The 26719-nt window shown below is 49.0% G+C and overlaps 1 protein-coding gene across 6 annotated transcripts in view; it reads left to right on the forward strand.

Annotated features, from left to right (window-relative positions):
- NTRK3 (neurotrophic receptor tyrosine kinase 3) overlaps positions 1-26121 on the forward strand; it is a 196460-nt gene extending 170339 nt beyond the window's left edge. For 5 of the 6 annotated variants that reach the window (XM_005017102.6, XM_013097144.5, XM_038184929.2 and 2 more), the window contains 3 exons: positions 1850-1924; positions 18648-18806; positions 21622-26121. In XM_005017102.6, the coding sequence (XP_005017159.1) occupies positions 1850-1924; positions 18648-18806; positions 21622-21807 (420 nt within the window). In that variant the 3' untranslated portion in view covers positions 21808-26121. The remainder of the gene's footprint in view (positions 1-1849; positions 1925-18647; positions 18807-21621) is intronic. The other variant, XM_005017103.6, reaches the window with a different exon arrangement.
- The last annotated feature ends 598 nt before the right edge of the window (positions 26122-26719 follow it).

Below are 26719 nucleotides of genomic sequence, written 5' to 3' on the forward strand. Positions count from 1 at the left end.
GGCCTTACAGAAATGGCCAGCCACCTTGCAAGCAAAGATGCTGGCAGATAATTTTTCTGAGCATCACCAAGGCAAGACGCCAGATTTGATGGGCCACCAGACTGATCCAATATAGTAAATCCTGTGTTCCACTGTGGATTCAGAGACCAAATTATCAATTAATGTGAAGCATTAAAAAAATCCAAATCCCTTTTAGTTCCCTGCAGTCATTAGTGACAAGATACAATATCTATAGCTCAGATGCTTTGCCAGCATCCCCTGGCAGTAAGGCAGAAACTCCACTCCTAATTTTTCTAATACATACAAGAAAAACATATGAGATCAGTGGTTTTTGGAGTCAGATTCAGCTGCCTCTTCATATTTACTTAGATGGAGGAATAAATCAGGTTTGGGTTACTCTCTGGGTTAGTTATTTGTTATTGGAATAAATGCATGGTAATAGATCTGACAGGAGAAGATGTTTCTCTTTCAGCTCTGCGTTTGAGGTAGAATTTGCTTTGTTCTGCACTATATTATATTGATGTTTTTTTTCCACTGCTGATGACTTCATCTGCTCTGCTTCCTTCCAATGTCCATACCTCTGCCACAGCTGGCTTTAGGATGCGGATTTATGTGATAGATATTTCTCTTTCTTTTTCCCCAACTGTAACCCTGTAACGCAGAGGCAATTTAAACAACCATCATGAAACAATTTTCTAAACCTTTCCCCCACCCATTTCCTACCTCAACTTTTTGGGAAGGGAGGCGAGTCAGTCATTCTCAGAGCAATTCCCCAAGCAGAATGAGCTGTCAGCTACATTTAACAGCTCAGTTTTCACCTCTGGAGCAGGGTGGGAAGGCGCCCCGGGGTGATGACTAGCCAGACACACCCTAAGCCCGTATTTTGGGTTTTCCCTGGGCAGCTGTCAGCCTGAGCTCCTAAGGACCACAGCCAGAAGCCTGCCCCCAAACCACCACTCTCACCAACTGCCCTTTCGTCTTGGGATTTTGTCTCCTTTTTGTCCTGGTGGGAACACAAAGACCTTACTAAAGAGCCAGCAGACTTTTTGCTAATCGTTTACTTTTAATTTGCACGCTGAGATCCTTGCCCTTTCTCCTCCCTTCCATTCCCCAAACCTTTCCTGCCTCGATGCACTGGAAATTGTAGCATCGTATTTTCCAATTCCCTTATCCCTTCCTAGGGTTCAGCTTTGCGAGCACCTGCAACAGCAGTGATGGGACAAAGACTTTGGGGGAAAAGCAGGCTGATGGACCAGGTGCTTCACTGGGACATTTGGCCAAAGATGCCCTTTCTCTCTGGCTACCCCTGAACTTGGTTGAGTACAGACATCAGGTCTGGGTCTTGTTCTGCTGGCAGAGACAGATGGGTCCTTGTGTCATGCCCAGGAGGGCTGGCAATGGATCAGGAGCTGGAAGCTTAGCTACTAGATCCACAGCAACCTCTCAGGACCCCTAAAATTCCTTCAGGCTGTCCAGAGAGGGGCTCAGGGTCGCCAAGAGATGGGGCTTCTCTGGCCAAGGAGAAGTCTGAAGAGCCCGGAGCCCCATTTGGCTTTTGCCCAGCACCAGTGCTTGCCCCTTGTCCTCCCTCTGCACTGGTGCAGGTGATGTTTTGGGGTGCCAGGTGACAGCCACCAGGGCTGGGGGCTCGTCTGCCCCGTGTCCCCCCTGGTGAGGGCTGCGCAGAGCTGGGGTGCTGCAGGCAGTGCGAGACGTACGGTTCGGTTAAAGACATACCCTTTCCCTTCTTGTCCCCTTGCTTCATCCCCCCCCATCCCTCCCTCCCTCTCTCACCCTCCCCTTCTCTTTTGTTTGTCTCCTTCCCTTGTTTTCGCCCATTCACTGTCAGGAAGGGCCGCGTCCGAAGGGCCAGTTCAGCGCAGCGTGGCAGCGACAGAGACTGGCACCGCCGGCAGCTGCAACAGTGAGTGGATCCCGACCCCTGGGGCAGCTGGAGGCGGGGGACTGGTGCTTCTTGGCCGTGGAAGCACCCGTGGGGCCGAGCGGCTTTGGGACTAGGTCGGGTCTAGTGCGTGTGGCAGCCGAGGGGCTCTTGTGTGCGGTGGGAAATGTCCGTGCTTCTCTACTCCAGCAGCTCCCTGGGGCTTGTATGGAGAGGTAACGGGATGAATGCAAAAGTTCCTCAGTGCAGTCCTCCTCCATGGGCATTCAGGCTGTGTCTGCACTAGCAAACGGTGTGGGACATCCTCTGGTTCTGATGGCAGCGTGCTCAGCGTGGTTTATCTCCATGCAAACCTCTGCCACCTCCAAGCAGGGCGGCGTTTGCTCTGCCTACCAGGGACCATTCCTGCTTTGTGTTGTCCTCTCAGCAGTTGCTTGGATGCTGTTGAATTGGTGGGGTCCTAACGCTGGCCATTTAAACAGTTGGACCATCACATGCCAACCCTCATGGCTTTTGTTTGCTAGTCTAGGCACAGCCCCTCTGTTTGAGCAGCCGGGTGCCTGCAGCTGCCAGTGAGCAGACTGAGAGCCCCACTGCTGCTCCCCTCCCTCCTTGGTGCAGCAGCACGGGGAGATCAGCGTGGGTTTGATGCTCCAGCAATGCAAAAAAGCTCAGTTTTGCCAAGGTGGTGGCTGATGGGAGCCATGCAAGCCAGCTGAGGGCTGGTGAATCCTCTTTACTCTCCCACAGAGGCGAGCCCTGGTCCCAGTGTTGTGTGCTGGATGCTGGAGCCTCGGGATGCAGCGAGGTGGGATGCAGCACGGTGGGTCCCCAACACTCGCTGCATCCCAGAGGCTGCTGCTGGCAGCATGCTGGAGGTCAGCTGCAGGAGCTAATGAGAGGAGCAAATACTGAACTCGATTGTCCATTGTGGTTTTGCTGCTTGTGCACAAAGAAGCGTTCTGTGGATCCTGAAAGTTGCGGAGCTATTGCTTAAATCTGTTTTGGATTGAGCTAATCCACCCAAAAACACTCTGCAGAGCTTGATGCGCCCTAACAGGTTATGGCAAGAAAGTGATGGCTCCCCAGTTTATTTCTCAATAGTTTCCCTGTGCCAGCAAGCCTTAAGAGATGCACATAAATATTCACAAAGTAGCCATGACTTGGACAAATTCCTGGGGGCAGGGAGAACTAAAGGCTCCAACCCCCCAGCGTGTGCTCCTGGCCAGGTGATGGAGGACCAGCTATCGCAGTGCCCAGCCTCCTCCCAGCACCGCTGCACTCCTGCCCCAGCAGCAACAGGGATCCAGCAAATGCCTATGGGGTGTAAAGCAGCTCGGTGTGTTTGCAGAGCCCTCCTGGACCTGTGCCGGAGCAGGGCTCTGGCAGTTTCTGACTGCTGCCCAAATCACAAGGGAGGGTGAGTTTAGGTCTCGCCGGCTTTACAAGGGGCTATGTCAGCAGCTACGAAGACGTGCCACCAAAAGGTGATTTTGTTACGTTTATGCCTTTCTGAGCCAAAACCGAATTGCAGGGTGTGGATGGGAATTCAGTTCTAAGCTCTGATGTAATTTTGTATCCTCAGGCCCGAAGGCAGCTTTTAAAAAATGATTTCCCCCTGTGCCCTGACACTATTTTTTTGCCTTTCAATCATGCCCTTATGACAGAACAAATACAGGACTTGACCTTTGCAATGTGACATAATAATATGTGACTTCTTTATAGCTCTTTTCATCCCAAATGCTCGGCAGACTATGAATCTGATCCTGCAACCACTTACCACTGGGCTTACCACTGGGCTTAGCACTCAGTTGCCCAAGCAATCCCTGGGGAAACCAGAGGAGCACTGACATGCACAAGTGCTGTACCTGGTGTTATTCACAGGATCAGGCCCCAGAGAGATGTAGCACATGTCTGTGAATAGCTGCATTTTGGAGATTTTTTATTCACTGTCAGAGTCGCGTGGCCAGCACTAACACGACAGCCTCCCCTTGGCTAAAATATCATGGCAGGTAATGCTTGGGTCATGTTTATAGCTATCATCTACAATCATGTTGCTTCTTTTATTATTTTTTCCCAGCCTTAAAAGCATGCTAATTAATAAACAGCTTATCCTGCACCATTTGATCCTGCAGAAATCACAGCATTTTCACTTATTAGTAAGTAGCAATTAAAGAATTATAACTCTTTGAGGGAAAAAAAAAAACACAAACATTACTGCTCACCCTCTGCATCCCTTCTGAAACAACCTTGCACTGTGCATCCCAAGCTCAGGCCCTTTGACTTGATAGAGGATGGAAATCCCAAACCAGTGAATACTTCTGTTGAAAAACGCTTTCTGCTCTGCTCTTCCTGTTCTGAAAGGCAGACCCCACTTAGGTGCATGGAGAAGAAGTGATTTCAGTCTTGGACTGGGCTGCAGGCCCCTTCTATATGCTATCTGTAGTCTGTCACCATAGGAAATTCAGCTAGTCCCTCTGTGCCTCAGTTCCCCACTCTTAAAAGGTGATCCCTGGTCATATTCAGCAAGGAGATACACATCCACAAAAAATAAGTAAATAAAAAGAGACAGGTAAGAGACAGGAGACAGGTAAGTACAGGGGAAATATGTAGGGAACCTGTGAGCTGAGACACTTGGTGTACTGGTTCAAGGACAGTGAATTTTGGATGTTCTTGGTAGCTGGAAAATATGAAGAGAGAAGCGGGGGGATCCCTACTTCCACCTCCACTTGACACATTCAGGACAGGCAGACCTTGGAGACAGATCCGTTCCCCCTTCTTGTGATGGGAAGTAGACAAATCTGGGGGTGGAGACCCCAGCATCAGCAGGCATCCACGTGTTTTGCTGTTTTCTGCCATCCCCCCGCCCTTAGAAAATAAATTCATTAGGAGTGGAGAGGAAGGGATTCCCAGGATCATCAAACCCAATCCCCTGTTGCATCAATCACATCAGATTTATCTTTTCATAATCAAGCGGCACTATTAAATGTGCTCCTAAGGGAAGACAGGCCCAGCATCTCGTTGCTTGAACTTGCAGATTCTTCTAATTTCCAGCCCGTGCTTAGTCACGGCCCGTTCGCCGAGCAGCAGGTGCCTGGCACGGAAGCAAGAAACTTAACACAGTTTTCTTAAAATAACCACCCAGAAATACTATTGAGAAAAAAAATGCTGAGGTTGCAAAAGGGAGCGTGCAAGGTCAGGTAATGACAATGGCAAGGCCTCAGCTCACACGCCTTGCCTCTGCCTTGTAGTGCAGACTTTACATCACCGCCTGCCATTAATCTTGTACGATTCAGCTGAGGTACAAGGCAGAAACGCTCACGGAACAAAGGAACTTCTTCGCTATTCTTCTACATAATATTCGTTGTGTAACACCCTGTCTCTTGTGCAAGGTGTAACTAACCCTGAGCTAAACACCTGCCTATTTTCCCCTTTCTTGGCAGGCTTTTCCATGATGTTTCTTGCTTCGTTGTACAAGCCTTTACCTGCACAGCAGTTTTGTGAAGCAAGTGGGTTGCATCGCCCCTTTTTTTACAGGTTAGGAAGGGAAGCAGAGAGCACAAGGGCACATAGAAAATCCATGAAAAAAGCCAGAATAAAATTCCACCCGCATTGCTGCAAGGGCAGCTGTCCTCTCAAATGCCCCTGCTTTGCTCAGGGCAGCCTTGTTCTCTCCAAACCACACAACTGCTGCAGAGCCAGAGGAAAGGGGCTGGTGCAGCAGCCTCCCTGGTGGCACGCTGCTTGTTGCAAGCCATGGAAATGGTGGGATGCTTTAGAGCCCTGGCTTGCTCTCATTCTTGTCCTGTTGGTCAATCAGAGTGCACAGTGAAGTGGCAACGGGATGGGGGGAAGGACATAGGCGAATGTTGCCAAGCTGAGAAAGGCAGAGGTGCAAAAACACACAGTTAGCCAGCTCAGCACCCATTAGTTCAGAGCCAGCCCATGGAGAGCAATGGCACATGGAGACATCCAGGCTGAGATGCAGCATAAACTGCTGGAGCCACTCAGGGGGAGGGCTCACTTGACAAAAACACGGTTGCTTATTTAACTTGGCAGGTATTCAAGTGAAACAGGCACGAGCAGGAGGTGTCAGAGCTGTTCTGGGTACCAGCGTGTGGGATTTTTGACATTCTATTTCAGTGCTCCTGTTTGGAAAAGAAATTCACTCAGAAACCCTTTTTTTTTTTATTATTATTTTTAATCACTACTTAAATGTCATAAGAATTGTACAGTGCCCACCTTAATGTTCCTAACAAATTAAAATATTTTATTAGTCTATTACCTGAAAATCATCACCGGGGTTACTATAAAAACCTGAGGCGGTCCGGAGGGAAGGATGTCAGTAGGTCTAAAAGGTGTGCAAATATATTTCATCGCCATAAAGATCCCAGGGGTCAGACGGGCAGCCCCCAGCTCCAGAGCAGCAGGCTGATTAAGGTGGGGAGAGAATGAGGAACATCTCCTGATGGGCAGACAGCCAGCAGACCTCTCCTCTGGTTTTCCAGGAGTTGTGATGGGTGAATGCTTGGGTCTGTGCCCAGCTGCTTTGGGTGGCTTCAGAGGAAGGCAGTGGTGCTGTTCACACCCACCTCCCTTATGATAAGAAAAAGTGCCCCAGGCAGCTCACCCCATTGTGGAGGAGCCTTTTGGGACCTTTGTCCCCATCCTGCTGACTCAGGGTGCTGATGCTCCCACCCTGCATCCACATGGGCACGGCTCTGCCCTCCCAGGTGTTTTCAGGACACCACCATGGCCAAATTCAGCCAGGAAGCAGCCAAGGAAACTCATCCATGCCTGCCCTCTTCCTCCTGCAGACGACTCTGGATGAGTCCCTCTGAATGAGCAATGCCTAAATCCTGGGCAGGAGACAACCTCATCTAGCTCCAGAGCCACAGCCCATGTGCACTGCCCCCAGCAGCTGACACCTGGGTGACCAAGTGTCCCTCGCTCTGGTTCCCGGGTGACAGCAGGGCCAGGTGACACCGCAGCAGTGGCTCCTGATCAGGTCCCGTGGCCCCGCAGAGCCGGGGGCTCTCACAGGTTGCTTCTCACCGGCCTGGGTGGGTGTCAAAGATTAATTACCATTTAGCCGGCTGCATTTCCATCTCCGCAGAAGGCTGCAGCGGAAAAGACAGCAGTAGTGGGATAATTTACTCCAGCATTACACAGCAGATTACCCTGTACTTACAGGGTCACCAGTTACCATATAATTAGACCTCCAACGCAGGGAAATCCGCCATAGGTTTCCAAACCTCTCTTCTTCCCAGTGTCAGAGAAGCCGAGGGCCAGCAGCAAAGTGCAGACTGAAACCTCATTAGGTGCATTTAAAGCTGTTAAATGGCTTAAAATTCAGGTTGGGGGAGGTGAAACGAGAAGGCAGCAAGAGCACCTCTCAGTCAGCGAGACAGAGGAAAAAACAGAGCAGTTTGTCTAGGAAATGCAGGGAAGCTGAGGCAGAAAGCAGGGTTGTGAGGGACCTATGCTAGCTAGGGGGTTAGGGAACATAACCTCTTTTTTTTTTTTTTTTTTTTTTCCCCATGCACCCAAATCAAGCACCTACTCGCAGAGCGTTTTGAAGACTGACAAACACTTTTGATTATCAAGCACAAATTCCAGCAGCAGCTCATTTTACCTCTCGGGTGGTTAACAAACACAAATTGGCCGTGATCAATACACGGCATGTTGCTGTGAAGTGAGATTGTGCCTGCTCCGGGCCATGATGCTCTTCATCCTCATAAATCCCATCCTCTTTAAACCACGCATGGTCCCTTGTGGGGTGACAGCTCCCCAGTGAGCACGTGGAGAACCCACGCCAAAGAGCAAAATGGAAACCCCTGTGTGCCTCTCCAGCAATCTTCATTTTAAATATTACACAGCCACATTCTTGTGACTTAACCCCACAAAGAGTATCCATAAGGTCAACTATTTCTGGAGAGGTAAAGCTGAAACAAAGACGGGGGGAAGCAATTGATTTCTGAGGCAGGGTGGAACGAGCTGTACATAAATAGTTTGGCTAAGCAATGATCAGAAAGGGGAGATGTGCTGCCTGATTGCAAATATTTACATAGTTGTGAGCCTAAAGGCTAGGAAATGTTATTGAGGGAAGTACGTAGAAGTTAGCACAAGGATAAAATGCTGAAGATGAGGCAGGGGAAAATCAGTGTGGCAAGCAGGAATTTTCTATTGTGTAAGCAAGATTTGCTTCTGATTTCCTGAGGGAAGCTGGGGGTTGCCCACTGGGATGTTTGAATTGGTGCCCATCAATACCTTAGCAAATCCTTTAGGTCCCTCATTCACAAGGGAAAGAGGACAGAATGGAACTTAACAGGTTTTTTCCAGCTCTTCTCCTGGATCTGTAAAGCTGTTTCATACACAGACATGCGTGTCATTGCCTGTGCATGCTGCATGCACATACCTAATGCTCTTGGGCTCCAGCAGCTTATCCAGAGGCAGCGAAATCAGCCAGGGCTTTAAGCCCAGCGTTTGCAGTCACGTTTCTCCTTGAAGTAAATGCTCCAGCAATGACATAATTGAGGACTGTCCTGTCTGCTCAGCATATGTCTGCGGGGGTCATTCATCCTACCAGACGCTGCAGAACATTAGCGGTTTCTTTAGGCTCACTTTCTCTTTCCGTCCTTCCTCTTGTGGCTAACCCTAATGGAGAGCTGGTGTCTGGAGACTCTGCTAGGAAGACCTGCCTTGTTCAGAGAGCTGGATATCTAGGAGCTAGTCCTGTCTTATGGCAAAAACAGCCACATGTGTCCTACAAGGTGCTGGGCTTGTAAAATGATCCCAGTGGGCTCGGTGGCGTGGAGCACCTGGCTGGCTGCAGGAAGGGGAGCAGAAGGCAACCAGTGATCGCTGTGATGGCCACGTAGTGCTGGAAGACTCTAATGGCATCTGCAACCCAGTTCCTGTGTTTGTGGGTTTGCTTATTTATTTAAGCTCCTGGCTAAGTGAAGCAGGGAGGAAGGATTTTAACTCTCGGTGGTTAAAAGGCATAGGACTCCCGCAACTCTGTCCTAATCAAGGACATCTGCAAAACTTGGTAAAGAGCAGAGGAAACTTCAATGCATGGGAAGTTTCAGGTGAAAAAGTGCTTGATTACAGAAGGATGAGACGTTCGACTTCAGGTTTAGCTTGTTTTTCATCAGAACCTCCATCCAAGCCCCAGCCTTAGATGGGTGTGGGTGCACTCTTCTCCACCTGCCCACCACGCACGGTCTCTTTGTGTGCCACACCACCTTGTAACAAGGATGCTGGAGGCAGGCATGGGAAGGGCACATCCAGGGCGACTTTCCCTACTTTGGAAGTTTAGCCATTAGCCTCTTCTAATCCCCATGTCTCTGCAGTGGCTGAAATGATGAGTGTTTGGGGGGGAGGATGTTGGGGTTTGCCTTTGTGGTGAGACGTGGCTCTCTGTTCAGCGGTGCCAGAGCCAGCCCAGCTTTCACACAGGCACTGATGAGTTTAATCACTTCGTTAGTAGGTGTGACACTGCAGCCTCCGATAATGAGCTCTTTATTTTAACATGGCTTGCAACGTGTTTGTGTGAGATGCCATCTGTGCTTGCACTGCCTTCATTAAGAGAGAAAGCATAAGCATCTTCTGGAGCTGTTTGGTATTTCTGTGATGTTTCCCTGCTGAGCAACCATTGTTCAACTGCAGGGTGAGAACTTGTACCAGAAGGAAAGCACCAGCACCCAAAATGTTTAAGCAGGCCAAAAAAACCTGTTAGGTACAGCACTGGGAACCATCCTCAGCTGGCTTACAGGAAATCAGCTAGAAGGGATGATCCAGCTACTTTACTGCTGAAAGTTTTTCATTGTGGTAAAGCACTACAGCCCATTCCTCTAAGCTAAAATATTGTACTTTTTCAGAAAAGCAAGGAACAGATTTCTATCATAAAGAGACTTCTATTTTTTGTGCTTCCATACTATGACTGTGCACAAAAATCTCCGAGTTGCCTGCCCAATTTTTGGATAGAACAGATGCTATTAAGATTTACATGCGGATCTGACTCCCCCAAATCTCCACCCTCTCCACGTTTCTATAGGTACCCCTTGGTGAGCCAACAGGCAGCATGCTCATGGTGTTTCTCTGCTATCCACCAGCCCTCCCAGCTGACAGGCTGTCAGCTCAGCACCCAGCTGTGCGTAAGGGAAGGGGCTCTGCTTCTGCTGGGAGTCCCCATGCCCTGTGTTGTATTAAATTTGTGTCTCTCTGCTGCCAGGCCTATGCTCAGCGAATCTGACATTAATAAGAAATAGATTCCCAAACAATCTAGCCTAATGAATTTTGAATATTATTATGATTAATGCCAAGGCAGTTGAACTGATTATCCAGCATCCAGAAGTTAAGTAATGGAGCCTTATCTAAATCATGTAGAGTCGTCAGTCAGGGACGGCTCTGGCTGCAGACAAAGACGGAGCATTATTGGGTACCCAGAGGGGAGTCACTGTCAGGACAGACAGAGAGGAACGATGGAAGGAGAGATTATGAGATACCAATCTGAAAGCATTTTAGCATAGAGTGATAGCACATGCAAGTGCTTTATTGGTATTATTTCCTAAGCTGCATTTCTCAGGCCATGTCGAGATGTTGCTTTTATATCGCCAGGTTAGGATTTATTGGTCAAATATTCTTCCTACTTTCTGGAGCCAGAAACCGAGCTGATTTTCATTCCCTGTGTTGCCACAAGAGTGGAATCCTGATGGACATGTTCCTTGCATCGTGATGGTTTAACTTAGCCTCTATCTGATTAGCTTTTGAGCTATTAAACACTTCTTGTAGTATTACCAGCTCACTGCAAAGCGATAATGCAGATCAGTCATGGACAATTTCTGTTGGTGCTCGCAGTCTTTGCAGACTACAGATCCCCTTTGAAGTTGGAACCAGCTAATAGCTGTGCTGTTTCATGGGTATTGCACATCTCTGAGCATGTCTGCCCTAAAAAAGAGTGCGGTGCGGTGCCAGGGTCTCCTACCTTGTGGAGAAAATCAGTAAATCCATGTGGTGCCTGACAAACTGGTTATCTGATGGCTGGAATTTAAAAGGGTTTAGTGGCTTCCCAGATTATGCTGGATGGAGTGCCCACATGGGGGCTGTGGTGCAAAACATTGCAGAGGCCACCGTCTGCATGCACCCCTCTGACCAGCCACCCAGCACCAAGCCACAGCCAAGCAGTGGGACTCCATCCACTGGGTGTCCTGCTGGTGACTCCATCCCAGTGCTACCAGTTCCCTCAGCTGTCTGAGATGTCCTCATGTGGGGTCTCTCCACTCTGGGCCCCACAAAGCTTTCAGTAGGTTGGCCTGAGGGGCAGAAGGCTCTAGCAGCACCTGTTAGGATGAGAGTTTGAGGAGCTGGTGGTGGCCTCACTGACCTCTTTTCCAAGTGCTTTGCAAAGTACAGTTGCTCTTCCCAAATATATCTTCCTCATAGCTCATGTCTGATGTTCATGATGGAGATCATTATTTTTGAAGCGTTTATTTTTACATGAAGATGAGAAACTGGCCCTTGTTCCTCTGCAGGCTGGTTGTGCAGCCCTCTCCTAGCTGCTTTGAGAGCTGGGAAGGAAAGGGGAGTGGTGATCTGTAGCAAGGAGCGCACCAAATAGATTATTGGCAAACATAATTAAAAATATATGTGCAATTACTCCTCTGTTTCCCTTTTCTTAACCATCCTCTGCATTACCTCTGGCATTTTTAGATGGCAGATAATATAAGTGAGAGGACTCTTGGGTACAGGCAGCTCTTCGAGAAGCAGTGATTTATCTCAGGCCGTTTTGAGGTAGCAGAATTTACCTCTAGCTACAGCCACCCCTCTATGTCTGCCCCCCCTCATTTGCGTAAGTAATTGGCAGCTTGTTAATGGCTCATTAGGAATGCTGAAAACCGTGGGATTAAAACACACTCGGTGGAGCAGAGATGAGGGGAACAGGGAGAAAGGCCACCGTCCCTGCTTGCAAATTACACTGCTTGATTCAACGTGATGCAGAATTACAGGTCATAAAGCAACTAGTTTGTTAAATGAAGTAAGGAAAAACAATGTCAATGGCAGGCTTTATTCTTAGGCTCATGTTTAAACACAGTATGCGCAGCTGGGGGGAACAAACAGCCCCTTGCCAAAGAGTCCAACCGACAGCAGGAAGGTCTCACCCCCTTCTCAGTTTCGCATTAACCCTGCCTGAGCTCTCCCTGCTCCCGAACAAGTCCATCTGGCTCCTTACATCACCTCGCGACAGGGACAGTTGGTTTCCCCGTGCCCTCCCTGGGTAAGTCCAATTTCTGGCAGCAGGCACCTCTCCTGCTTTGGGTGAGTCTGGGACACCCGGTGCAGGTGCGTGCACATAGCAGACATGGCTACGGTCACTCTGTACCTTGTAAGCCCCCCAAAAACCTCTGAGAGCCCTTGCAGATTGCTATAAGGTGTCTTCACTCACTGATGTGCAGAGGAACAGGCTGCAAGCCCCACACTGCAGAACCTCCAGGGCTTGGGAGAGATGGTTGTGTGCAGGGGGTGAGCATGGGACAGGATCAGACCATGCCCAGAGAGTGCCACAAACATGTGCAGTGATGCACGGTGAGGACACAGTGAGCCGAGTAAGTTGAAATGTTTGGCAGAAGCTTTTTGCTGTTTATTGACAGTATTAAAACCCATCTTCAGCACTGGCTGTGACAGCAGGGACAGCAAAGGTACAAGACTTGAAGGCAAGGCCTTGGTTGAGAGAGTTTGCAGGGACATCTTACAAATTTTTAAGAAGAGGAGGGAGCAGGGGCTTCAGCTTGTGGCTGCTACAGCCGTGATGCCTTTCAGAGTCAGGAGAACAGCTTTGGGATTTTGGAGGTGAGAATAACTCTGGAAATGGTGCTGTCTAAGATGCAGCTAGCACCTTCCTTCCTGAATAAACCCAAAGGAAATTACAGATAAAGTATTTGGGAATCACAACCAGTCACAACGTGCACTTTAATGCAGCTGCCTCTGATGGAAACTACTTAGGGGCTTTAGAGCCCAGTAAGGTGGCAGTGAAGGCCATGAACTCTGGGACAGCTAACCATTAGCAAAGCCCCGATCTGGCTGGCATGTCTTGATCCCTCTGCTTTGCACAAGGTGCCTAGGGACCTCTTGGGATTCACACAGGTAAAATGCTGTCCCATCTGTCCGATAAAAGGACGTCTCTCAGTTCTGGATCCAGCACTGATGTTATGGGAGGACTGTTTCCTCCTAGATTTTCACCCACAAGCATCTACATTCCTTTGCCTTCTCCCTGAAAAGCCACCCTCTCCTTCCTCAACCTCATTTGACAAACTTCAGCTCACAAGGGCACAATCGACAGTGGTTTTGTTCAATTTTATTTTTATTTTGTCCAAGAACTCAACTTAGCCAAAATATGCAGCTTTTTGTGCTTCTCATTTCCATTACCTTGTTTTTTTTTTTTGTCCTGATGAGGCCATACATCTGGCTGCTGGGGGAATGTTCAGAGTTAATCTTCGAGGGATCACCCAGCTCCTAAAGCTGAGGTTTAAAGGCCACGTGTTGTAGTGCAGCCCAGCCTGGGATGACAGCCAGGTCTGCAATTAAAGAAGAGCCCGGGTCATCCCTACCTACAGCAGCAGAAACCAAGGCAGCAGTCAGGGAATGCATGTCTTATCACTACCTCTAAAAAGAGGTGATGTGTTGAGTGGGTTCTCCTGGAGAGAAATAGTTCCAAGGTCTCCACTACTGCTACATGATTCTGTACAAACTCAAACATCTCGGCTTCCTGCACACTTAAGAGACATTCAAGCAATGCTGCACCATACAAAGGCACCTCACAGTGGTTGCTGTGACTTCCCAAGGCAGGAGCGGGAACAGAACATCCCCAAAGTAAGCCAGGAGCAGGAATACAGCTGTCAGATGGCCATGGAAAACAAATGTCAAATGACCTTGGAAAGCAATGCACTGATTTATTTATTTACTTTTTTTTTTTTCTTTCTCTCATTTTTTTTTTTCTTTTTTACTTCAAAGTTGGGAAGGCAACTGCACAAAAGGAAAACTAAAAGACTGCCTTATAGCATGCCAGAGAGCAAATTCCATTCTGAGCTGAGATCTCTGAAGCAGCCCTCAGCTGTGAGCATGGTGTGGATGGCTCGGTACCCCCCTCTGAATGCTGCCTTGGGGTACAGCCCTGGAGCTAGTGTGGGGGCCAGGAGGGGGGAAGCAGTGCTGCCTGCTAATGCCTGCCTTCAGAGCTTTGAGGTCTGGATTCCCGCGCATACAACGTTCTCACGAGGGTTTTTCAGCTCTGCTCTGGTTTTGATTTTTCATGTTATCTCTGCAAGTGGCCCAAACTGCAGATATATTGCACTGCCTTTGCTGAACGCTGCTGCTCCACTACCTGCTGCTGTACTGTCGAACTCATCGGGGATGACATGTCATCTTTTCCCTTCCTAATCAGCTGGATGTCATTCAGAAAGCTGGGACAAGGAGAATCCTTTCCCCAGACACCCGCTTTCCTTCCTAGCAGACAAACCTAGAGCCTTATAATACTACTTGTACATAGCACTTATATAGCTTTACATCTTCAAAGTGCTGTACTAGCATTAAGTAATTATCTCTCTCCCTAATGGCCATTAACGCTGGCCTTTCACGAACCTCCCCCAGCTCCCCGAGGTTCAGCTGTAATACAGCAATAAGCTGCTCAAAGGGGGTGGCTGGTTATCTCGCCGTCTGGGGGCTTGGATGTGTAATGAGGCTTCAGAGCACAGCCTCGGTGCCCTGGAGTATCAGAAACATGTGGCTGGAGACCAGGTCGTGCCCTTGGGAGTACCCATTAGGAGGCAATGGAAATGAGTGGATGATGCTGCAACCCTGAGATGGAGCCAGAAGAAGGAAACTTTGGCAGCTCAGAGGATACACACTGATTGCTCTATTTATTACCAGGATAGTACTGCAAACTGAAAGAGCAAAGCAGTGGGAATAACATGTCAATGTGGGCACGAGGAGTTGATCTAGGGAGAGGAAGTTAGAGAGCTAAAAATGTCAAGCAAAGCTAGACAGCCATGGCAATGGGATAAAGAGGCCAGTCTGCAGGTCTATGAAGCATTAAAATAACAAGGAGAAAGGGGGAGCTTGGCAGCATCGTAGGATTTAAGGGGAAGAACAGCAGAGGATTTGCTTGCCATATTTACTTGAAAGCAGAAGCCTCTTCCAGGTTGCGGAGTGCCTCTGAGGGAGGAGATGTTGCAGTGCTGCAGTCGGAGGATGTTTCATCCTTCGTGGCTTTGGGATGTGCACCTGAATGAAGCCTGGGGTCTCCTGTCCCTGGCTCCCCAGGGGGATGGAGGCAGATGGGTGGGAAGATGACCTGACTATTTCAGAACAGGCTCAGCAGTACCATGCTCGTGGTGAGCATCAAGACTGCGAGTCCTGTGATGTCATTTAATTCGGAAGCCTGCTGTGAGCAGAGACTTGACCAAAGCAAACTTTCAGATTCTAATGACACAGTAACAGTTCCTTCCAGAGCCAAGGACATGCCATGTAAACAGGCTCCACAAAAGAAAAAAAAAAAAAGAAAAAATCACCAAAAAACAGCATCTATTTTTTTTTATTTGTTTGTTTTGTTTTGTTTTGTTTTTAGCCTGATTTAATAGCATCATTTTGCTTTCATGCTTTTGGCAATGGCTGGTCCTGCAAATGAAGCATGCAGCCGTGGCAATCACGTGCAAGTGAATGCTGGCATAACACAGATCACAGCCACTGCATGTTATGCAAAAGATTTCCTTCCTTCATCCTGGACACACTCTGTTTCCTATGGCATCAGTAGCTCAATCCATCTGTGCTCAGCTCTAAATCATTTTGCTACATCAGCAGAAAGCAGGGTACAGCTGACTGCAGACCAGGAAGGCTCAACTTAGCGTTCACTCGCTGTACAGAGTCAGAGCAGGACCTTTCCCTGCCTTCCTACATCTGTTTTCTCATCTGTGAAATGGGAATTTTAATCCTAATCAGTTTGCAGTGGGAGCACCAAGGGACAGTCGAAGGAAATGCTTTAAAATGTAATATTCAGCTTTGTGTGCTAAGCTAGGCATCGGAGTGATTTTGTGGTGCCATTTAATTGATGCTTGTTCTGCATACAGTTAGCTAGCAGGCAAAACTTAACATTTGCTCTCAGAAATGTGGTATTCTGTGCGAGGTGCAGAGAATACCTTTGAGGTTCTTACCTATGAGCACAGCTGAGCCATATGCCAGGATCCGCACAGTTCTGGGCGTTGCTTGGCTTTGTTTTCTCCACAGAATTAATGTATTACTTAGTACCGGATTTATTTTTAGTAAAAGACATGTCTCATGTGACATAGAGGGCAGAGATGCCAAACAGAGAGTTTGGCAGTCGCTGGACTCTACCATATGAGCTAAGCCAAGATCATGTCGTCACGTCCTTGGGACAGCTATTGACTGTGTATGTCACTTTACTGGCAATTTGTCACTAGGATGTGTCTAGAGGAGACCAAAGACCTTGACTGCACTGTAGTTTATTAGAACTGAAATGGGTCTACTGGCTTCTCTGCTGCTTTCGGGGCCAAATCCTCTAGTGGTGTGACTCAGGGCACTCCCATTCGAGAAGTAGTGCTAATACTGTTTGTGTAAGCTGAGGGTTTGGTTCATAGATTCTGAACTGCCCTCAGATTTCTTCGAAAGGGAGTTAAATGTGCTCAATACATTGTACTACCTGTAATCTCAGATGATCCTGCAAGATTCAGGACATTGTAAATGCAGAGAGCTTGGCAATCTGTAATCATTTTGAGATTGCCAGAAAACTGAAGAGCTAGAGCTACTTAAAGGAGGAAAAAATAAACATTAGTGCAAAAGAGTTTTTGCAACAATCAAGTTTGATGTATGTCATGTTCTGTCGATAACATTTCCTCAGAGCCCTTCACAGAAAGGGAAAGCAACTTGTAAAAGCTGAGAAAGCAGGAAAGAGCTAAAATTGCAGACAGGGTTTCAAAGGAACAAACCAAGGAAAGGGTATTTCCATTTCCATTAAGGGAGGACATTCTTGGGAGTGCAGAGCAGCAAGCTGAGACCACACCAGCCAAGGCATCTCTGCATAGGAGGTGTAGAGCTGCCCGGAGCTTTTTATCTTCACGCATCGCAGTTCTGAGCATCCCTGCACTTAGGAATGAAAGATGTTCCCGAGACTTTTTAAACTCCTTCTCTCCTTTGTAGAAAGAGACTTTCAGAGTTAGAAAAAGGGCTGGTCCACAGACCTCTGAGAACAATGCTGCGAGCCCAGGTCCAAATTCTGTCAGACCCCAGAGGGGCCTGGCTCGCACCTTCCGTGCAGAAAGCCTGCAAGGCAATGTCCCCATTTCACAACCTATTCCAGCACTGCTCACCAACACCGTCCCTCCTGCTTCCAAGAAATGTGGCTGGTCTCTGTACTGACCCTTCCCCACTCTGGTTTTAATCAGGCACAGAAACCAGTGGGAGCTTTGGAAAGCCAGGAGCTTGGAGGAGAGCTTTTGTTTGTACAAGAAACGTTTTCATCCAAACAAGCACAACGATCTCATTATTTTGAATAGGCACACACGTGCAGGAAAACTAGAAAGCCTCTCCCCCAGTCCTTCATAGGACCAGAGAGATTTCTGCCTGTTTGATTCAGCTGTGGTGCTACAAAGTTATTAGCGCTTGCTTTTTTTTGGTGTCCGTAATGAGACAAGCAGACTTCTGAGCAGCACCACAAAAGCACCGTCTCTCATCACTGCTAAACCCTTGGACGCTTTATCCTCAGCAGAAACGAGTGCTGGAGCCTCGTGGCTGTGCTGCTCCCAGCACCGGCTGGGCTTATCAATTAGCTGCTTCCCCACAGATGGTGCGTCTTGTATAGGACAGAACAGAGGAAAAAAACTTTCCCTGCTTAGAGACACTTGTTTAGAAACCTCTAGTGGATCTGAAGGTAAATCCATCTGCTTTCGACATCTTTGCATGTTTTCACCTGCTGGACTCAAGTGCCCTAGAGAAAGGCAGACTGTGATGGAGAGAGGGCCTTTCCCTCACTTAGCATGCCCTGATGGGACCTCACCCACGGGCTCTTCCATTTCCAGGCTCTCCAAAGGGGCTGGCTTTCCTGCCTCCATCAAACACTGGGCATATCCCTGCCTGTAAGAGCCTGTTCTTTACAAACAGACCGCCTTTTTGCAGTGCGGTCCTGCAGTCATTTACATATTCAAAGCACTCTTTGAAAAGGCCTGTAGCACAGTTTTATGAGTGCAAAAATCTTCCACGCAATTAGGTGATGCGCAGATGCCTGTGTATGGATTTTAGCAAGCCTTGCCGAGGAGGGACAAAGCCCTCTCTGTATTTCTGGAGGGTGCTTCAGAGCATTGAGGCCCTGCAAAACTCATCCCAGCACCTTGCCGAATGCTCTGCTCCTTGCCTTGCCTCCTGGTTCACCACCAGTGTAGGGTCTGAGGATGTGCTTGGCAGTTTGTCATTTGATTTCTTTACAAGCCTGTTTTGGGAGGAGACAACATCATTTATCTCGATACATTTCACTCCCTATCCGTCATATTAACCAGGTGGGACTGGCGGGTAAGCCCCTGGGCGGGCAGGGAGGCAGCATCCAACCTAGCTCTTTCGAGCAGCTCCTTGTTGATGGAGCTCGCGGGGAGGCCCTGAGTTTGTTCACATTAAGTAAGGGCTGCTCCCTTCCCTAGGGCTCCGTTCACTCAGATCTCCTCGTGCCTTTGTCCTCCCGCAGGTTGGAGGACACACCATGCTGCCCATCCGCTGGATGCCTCCAGAGAGCATCATGTACAGGAAGTTCACGACGGAGAGCGACGTCTGGAGCTTCGGGGTGATCCTCTGGGAGATCTTCACGTACGGGAAGCAGCCCTGGTTCCAGCTCTCAAACACAGAGGTACAACAGTGCTGAGACACCTTCAGCTGGAAACCCTGCTTGTTACCATCCCTGCTTTCCAGGCTGCTTGCAAAGCAATCCATACGCTGATTGTCCTCTCCTCAGCACCTGTGATAATTATTTGTTTTTTCAGATACAGAGATAAGAAACTGCAGGTGGCAAAAGTGTCATTATCTCCATTTAAGAGCTGGGGAAAGCGAGGCACGCAGGAATGAAAGGGCTCTGCCAAAGCCATGCAGTGGTTATCCCCAGTCTCTGCCCTCTGAGTTCCTGACATTGCTCTGTAACAGCCACACCTGATAAACTCTTGGGCGCTGACAGAATACCCAAATTACTGCTCAGATATAAGTTATTGAGTCACCCTGCATTTCCTATGCTCTCTTTCTCCTTATTTTGTAGCTGACACTGTTACTGCAGCCTTCAGTTTGTGAGAAAGTGTTTGAAGCATGTGGCACACTTCTGTGGGGCTGTTTGCCACGGGGACACCTATTATAGAGTTTGCCCCTGTTCCTTGAGGATGGGACCCGAGGGGCTGGTTCATCCTTGTTATTTCTTTGAATAACAATGTAGGGCTGTGCTGTAAAAAAAAGTCGAGGGAAGGCTGGCTAGGATTAGCAGAGTGTCAAAGCCAAGGTCTGAGGCACATCAGCAGAAAGGCACTGGAAGATTTTTTGCTCAGAATAGCAGGGGGTATTATAGACGAGGAGCCAGATGCATTGACAGAGCCGTGTGTGGGAACCTTGCACATTTTTATCCTACTGTGTATCTAATGGATTTCAGAAATTTCACCTTTTGTAATGAGAAATGTGCATTTCTGCTTTCTGGATACAGATCCCTTAATTAAGTGAGTTGCAGAGATGGCAAATCCAAGGTGTTGCTTTACATCTCTAATACTTGCCCATTCGTGTGCTCAATGGGGCCTGACTGCATATCCCAAAGTAGCACACGCAAACATTTTAGAGACACAAACAATGGAATAGACAGCGACAGAAGTTATTTGTCACGCTACTTAATGAGCTGCTCTCGCATTTCCCTGGGAGGGTAAATACAAACACACACAAATGAGCGTGTGGTGAGAGGCAGGCTGGAAAAGAGAGCTCAGCTGTCCTCGTGCTTTCTGCCTCAGTTTCCTCTGCAGGGTAGTGGGGCTGAGAAACGTACCCCAGGCAGGAGGAGGGATAGTGAAGAGCTGCACAGATGCAGGGTATTGGTTTTCCTACCATCCCTGGAAGAGCTATGTAATTCCCTGTCCTACCACTGCGCCCACCTCTTTCCGAGAGCTAAGGAGTCTCACCCAGACCACGCTATCCTGCTGGGAGGGAGCTGTATTAGCTCTCATTTGGCTCATTTTGTTGGTCATGGAGCAGGGGAAGAACCCAGGGGACTGATGCCTCCACCAGCTCCTGGACGAGGAGACATCAGAGCAGCGCAGCCTGGCTGCCACCATAGAGCCTGGTGGGCCAAGCAGCAGCACGCTGGGTGAGGACATTGCCAAGGTTTAGATTTGCCTCCCTTTCTGCAGTGCCTGCGTGGCCTCCAGAGCAGGTTTGTTCAAGGCTGGAGGACACCCTTCCACAGCAGGTGGATGAGGCAGGGAACAACTTAATCTGAAAGCCTCAGCCAGTCCATTAGCCCTGTGCCCTTTGCTCTGGAGAGACAGGGCCCACCGCAGGGCTCCTCTGCATGTCCAGGATGCCTGTCAGAAACCATAACTTACCTCCTGTACCTCCTACGTCCTCTCACATGTCAATGCTGCCAACAGCTTTGCCGTGATGCAGGCTTCTCTGCACACTGCATCCGCCTTGGCCTGCTTTCAGCAGATCCTAATCGCGCCCCTCTGCATTTATATGCAAACAGCAGAGCGATAAGTATCCGTTGAGCTGTGTGGCAGGGCCATTACTATTCATAACTGATAAATTCCAAACACCCCTTGCTGGGTGGCTTCCCTCAACACACTGCTTGGGATCTGCGTCTGTCAGCAGAGCGTGGCAGGTCACTCGCACGCTGCAATGCCAGGGCTCATCGGCTCCAGCCAAGGAGGCCAGGAGGTAATAGCAGCTCTCTGACAACTCGTACCCTCGTTCCCTTTGCATCCATTCCTTCGGTGAGCAAAACTCAAACAGACACATAGGGGATGCCACTAGCATCCCTCTGAAGAGAATTTCATGCTGTCCAAGAGCTCACATTTCTCTCATTAGCAGCACTGACCTGACCCAGAACAAACTGTTAGCACGGCAGTTTTTTTTTTTTTTCTCCATCACAGATGTGATTTGAGATGATTTTTTTTTTTTTCCAACTGCTTTTCTGTGTCAAAATGAAGCAAAGCTGCCCTTGGAGATGAAGGTAGAAAGAGAAGTGCTGAACTCTCTCGTGGAACTCTCCTGGGCTTTGCAATGGAAAGGACTCTTGATTTTCAGGGAAATAAAACAACATTTCAGCTGTGTAAAAAATCAGTTTAGTTTGGGGATTGTAAAGCTTTTTTTTTTCTTTTTTTCATTCTTCAACTATCAGGAAAAACCTGACAACTTCAATTAAAACATCACGCAATTTGCTTGTAACCTCCTGCCTGGAGGGTGCAGTGAGGGAGGGAGGTGTCAAATGAGGAAAGTTTTGAGGAGCTTCAAGACTGCTTCTGGAGACAAACTTCTCCCTGTAAAACTATCATTTCTGACACACAGATGAGCACTGAGGATCTGTGGACCTCTAGGCTCCTCAGCATTCCCATTCCCTCAATGGCCAAGTAGTATCCGGGACAGGACATCGTCCAGAAACTGCCCAGATGGTGCTGAGTGATTCTTCTCTTTCTTTCTTTCAGGTCATTGAGTGCATTACCCAAGGCCGAGTTTTGGAAAGACCTCGAGTCTGCCCCAAGGAGGTTTATGACATCATGTTGGGCTGCTGGCAGAGAGAACCTCAGCAACGGCTCAACATCAAGGAGATCTACAAGATCCTTCATGCTCTGGGCAAGGCCACACCAATCTACCTGGACATCCTTGGCTAGCAGTGGCCACTTGTCAAAAGTCCCTGCTCCTTTCTTCCGTCCTTCCTTCCCTCTCCCCCTCCCCAGTCCTTTGCCCCTCAGCTCCCAAGCAAACATCTTCATATAAACTCAAGTGCCTGCTACACATACAACACTGAAAACAAAACAAAACAAAACAGAAAGCAAAACAACAAAAATCCCACAAAAAAATGACCTGTAAGGCAGTTTGGCTTATATATATTTATAGATATCTCTCTATATATAAATTCCACACCAATACAGAAAGAAGCTGCTGTTACAGAAAAATAAGACTTAAAAAAAAAAGAAACAAAAATGGGAGAAAAAAAAAAGTAATTAAATATATATATATAATTAAAAAAAAAAAAAAAAGAAAAGAAAAGAAGAAAGGAGAAGGTATCTTCCCCCGAGCAATGAAGCAGTGAATTGTAACCCTGCTGTGAGTATGGTTCGGGCTGTTGGGCAGGGCTCTAGTCTGGCTACAGCAGTGATGCCAGCCTGGGTAGGAGCGCTGGGAGGAAAGCCCTGCCCCGGTTGTATGATATGCACTGAATGTGTGAAATCAGTCCTCCCTTTTTGTCCTCGCCTCCCTTCCTCCTTCCCAGCCCACAGGTGATGGGCGCAAAGCCAGGGCAGTGCCCCTGGATGAACTCTTTTACCAAGCCCTTTCCTCCTTCTCCATCCCTCCCTGCCCCTCTCTGCCTTCCTGCCTTTTTTCCTCCCTTCAACATTTCAGGACAATTTTTCTAATTTGCTGATTCTTAACTGTATAGACTCAAGGCTTTCAAACACACAGTCAAAGGATTGTGGCACCTACGGGTAAAACACACGCCGGGAACCAGCTGCCCTCCCACAGACAGCGCGTCGGCCGGACCCAGCCCTCCCTCCCTCTCTGGGGCAGGAGAGCAGTGGCACTGAAGGGACCCCCAGTGGGCTGAGGGGCATCCTAAAAACCGTTCCTGATTCATCCCAACCCATTCTGGTGTGCGAGACAGGAGTGCTGTTCTTCTCTGCACCTGGCAGAGATGGGAGGAACAACCCCCCCAACCCCAGCCCTTGCCTTTTCTCCTCACCCTTCACTTTCGTTGAGGCCATGGGATTGTTCCCCTCCCTCAGCTGTCCACACCACAGCCGTATTGGTGTAGACCCTCAGCAGACAGGGTTTGCATCCCCTGTTTCATGCACGGGGGAAGGCTGCAGTGAGCAGACCAGCTGGGAATCGCTTGCATGCCAGCTGAGCGTGCCTATGGGGTCAGCATATCCCAGTGCTCTCCCTCCCTTTCCTCTTCCCTTCCCCATCCCTGCCCCATGCCTCAGTCCAAGCCTTAGGCACAAGCCAGCAGGGGCAAGGGAGGGGGACAAGGCTTGTGAGATGGCTGGGAACCTACCAACACCTGCCTGCGGCCCCCTTGCCATTCTCCTCACGTCCCCATCCCCTGAAAGGATTGATGCATCTGCCTTTGAGCTGTTGTGAAATGCAGAGGCTGAAGAATAGCTCCACAGGCAGCCCCGGGAGGAGGGGGGAAGGAAGGGAAGGTGCCTTCAGGAGCAGACAGCTCAGCGGATGGCCGCAGTGGCCAGCCTTGCATCTCAATGAGGATAAAGGGCTGACAGCAGCGACAGGGGGTGCTGGGGACAGCCAGGGAGAGACAGCAGCATCCTCCCAACAGCCCACCTCCCTGGAGCAGGAAATTATCCCTATCTGGGGAACGGCTGAGTCAGACGCTGAATCCTGCCCATCCAGACTGGGCTGAGAAAACAAAACCTTCCTGGGTTGCTTTTTTATTTTTCCTCCAGTAGTGGAGGATGAGGGGGAACCTCAGCTTGGCAGCCGCTCTCAGGAGGCAGGGAGCGGACGCCACAGGCATTGTCAAGGCAATTTTGAGAAGGCGACAATCGCCAGCACAAAAATAGCCTGCTCGGATGTGGTGCTTGTCTGGAAGGGAATGCAGATAGGGGAAGAGGAGACGGAGAAGGGATTTTGACTCCTTCCCAAAGCCAGAGTGGTGTTCAGGGCCAGGATGCAAGAGGAGATGGGTGAGACTGGCTGAGACCTGGTTATGGCCAGCTACTGAAAGGGAAGGCTTTGCATCCTCTCCTCATCCTCCTCGTCTCTTGCCCTTCTCTACCTCCCACTCATGGCTCTGACCTTATGGTTTCAAATGAGGCAGGAGACAATTCTCCAAGGAAGTTTGTGGTGGCAGCAGTGTCCATGGGTTCAGTCTGTGCTTGGGTGAGGGGATGGGTGGCAGTAACCATATGGGAATAAGGACACAGCCTTTTTCCTCACCCGCCAGCTAAGGTTCATCTTTGGAAGTGAAAAAAACTGGTTGAAGGGTTGCTAGCCCTGGCATGGCTCTCTTTGTATGCAGGCTGCTTGGCTGACAGGACTGGAGAGTGTACGCAGGGAGAACAAGTGGTGGCTGCTCATAGCCCAGTGCCTCCAAAAGGAATCCCTTCCCTGGGGCTGCCTGCCCCATGCCCCAAAAGTCCTCCTGCTCTCGTGGCTTCCAGGCATGGTGCCGGCCTGTGCCAGCCCACCATTTTGTCTGCCCTCCTCCCTGGCTCTCATTTCTCTTTTTACCACTTTCATGGGCAATTACACAACAAATTACCTAAAGACACTGTGTTCTCATAGCCGTTATTCCCCTAGAACCATTATGCATAACAGCTATATCTTCCTTTCCTCCTTCTTTCCTCCTTCCTCTCCTCCCCACCACAACCGCCCTGTCCCTTGTGCCAGCTATGTGTATGGTCACGACAGTGAGGCGAGCACAGGAGCTGAGCATCTCACCAGGCTTCGGGGCCACGTGGTGAGGAATAAGTCTGTGAGAGGCAAGGGGATGGGCCCCCAGAAGATGTGAACTGGCTCAGACCAAGGTTCAGGCTGTCTGCTTTGCTGTTAGCCCCACCGAGTGCAGTGACTGCCTCAGAAAAAAAGCCCTTTTGTCAAAGCCAGTTGTGAGCAGTTGCTCAGAAGAGCAGGACAAGCTGCGGTGACATCTCCCTGTCTGCTGCTGCTTCCCTGTGCCCCTTGGCCTGGTGGTGCTGGATGGAGGTTTGTTGGCGGGGAAGAAGGGGCTGTGTTGTATTTTGGAGATGCGATTGAAACTGCTGCATCCCTTTTCGGTATGACAGGCCTGGTCAGGAGGGGAAGAGAGGCCTGGTTTTGGAGGGGAAGAGAGAAAGCATCTGTGCTGAGTTCCTGGTGAACACCCCGAGACCTCATTTCCAGAAGAACCTTCCCTGGGCCAGAAGAGGAGCAACCCATCAGCATGGATGGTGGCACCTTCCCTGTGGGACGAGGGACTTTTGAGGGGATCCTGCCACTGCCCCACTGCATGTGAAGGGAGGAGAAAGAGCAGATCTGGGGAAACTCTCACGGAGTGCCATAAGTCTCAGTGTGGGCAACATTTGGAGGCAAAGAGAAATGAGTTTGTGCTCCTTCTCCATTTCCAAGATAGCGACATCCCATTGCCCCAGCCTCTGCTAGGAGGGGAGAGCAATCCCTGTGGCATGGGAGCACCAACAGGTCTCATCCAGGTCCAGGGCAGGCCAGGCCTTGTTCCCAGCACCTGACCTCAACCATTCTGCTCCTGAGCACTGCAAACGTGAGCACCAACTCAGTCCCTTAAGGGTGTCACTGATGTGATGCTGTCCCGGTGGGGAAGGCACTATTTAGTGCATGGTACAGATGGCAATCTGATGCCAGGGCTGCAAAGTGTGGGCAGTAAATTTGGCTCCAGCCTTACGGGCTCATCAGTGGCCTGTCTTGTCTTTCCCAGCCATTATTTTTCCTTCCATCATGGTCTGGCAGGTTCCAAGATGAAAGCTGAAATGTGGCTAAAAGGGAAGACTTGCAACGATCTGACAGATTGGAAGCCCACCCTGTCTCCCACAAAAAATTGCATATTGATCTAAATATCCCTTGAGGCATGTATTTTAGGGGTGAAAAAGAGCCTGGGCTGCCTCATTTCAGGCCTGTGCCTCTGCCCATGGGGTGTTGAATTGCAGACAGGTGGCTCTGGGAGCACGTGCTGCACAGACAAATGTGAAAAGTCTGGAATGCCTTTGGAGAGGCTGCATGGTTGAGAGACATCATTAGCTTTGAGCCGTCTGCTTGTCCCCAGGAGTGGGCGGAACAAGGTGGTAAAACATGTGGGGAAATAAAAAAGCCAAGGAAAGGGAAGGGCTGCTTGTAGAAGGCAAGTGAGGATCTTGGGTTGGGAAATTGAGACTGGTTTCGGGAGTGTGGCATAGAATTTTAAGTACAACAGTGTATACAAGCAAATAAAAAAAAAAAAAGGAAAATAGAAACATACTAGGACACTAGGAAATTCAATACTGGACAAATACTGTTTTAAAAAGGAGACATATACAAATAAAAGCAAGGGACCATTTATCCAGGCAGGAAAAAAATAGGCAAGGTTTGTGTTCATTAGTTTTTTTTTTTTTTTTTTTTTTTTTTTTTTTTTCCCTATAAGAAAATACAACTGTTAGAAGGAATGACAAAGTTAAGTTTTTCTGGGCCACAGACAGGATTATAATAGGATTACATGAGCTGGTTCCTTCCACATGAAGGGCTCTTACTTCCCCAAAATCAAGTGCGTGAGTTTCCCTGAATTCAGGCTATGGATCAAAGAATGCAGACCTGGGTCACTGCAAGCCCACAAAACCGTAAGTAGTTCTGGACACTTGATCATCAGTCATTCATGTACATCTCTGGGTGGAGATCGTGTTCCATTTGGCAATGTGATCTTCAAAAGTTGCATTAAATCTTGCTCAGTTTTCCTCTCCAGGGAGTGCCCACATCCTTTGCCCCACCGAATCCCAGTGGTTAATGAAATGGCAAAGCAAGCAGCTGAATTTTTGGTGCATCATGTCTGTCCTTGTTTCCTGATCTGGCAAGGAATAG

This window comes from Anas platyrhynchos, chromosome 11 (assembly GCF_047663525.1).
Source record: "Anas platyrhynchos isolate ZD024472 breed Pekin duck chromosome 11, IASCAAS_PekinDuck_T2T, whole genome shotgun sequence".
Classification (NCBI taxonomy): domain Eukaryota; kingdom Metazoa; phylum Chordata; class Aves; order Anseriformes; family Anatidae; genus Anas; species Anas platyrhynchos.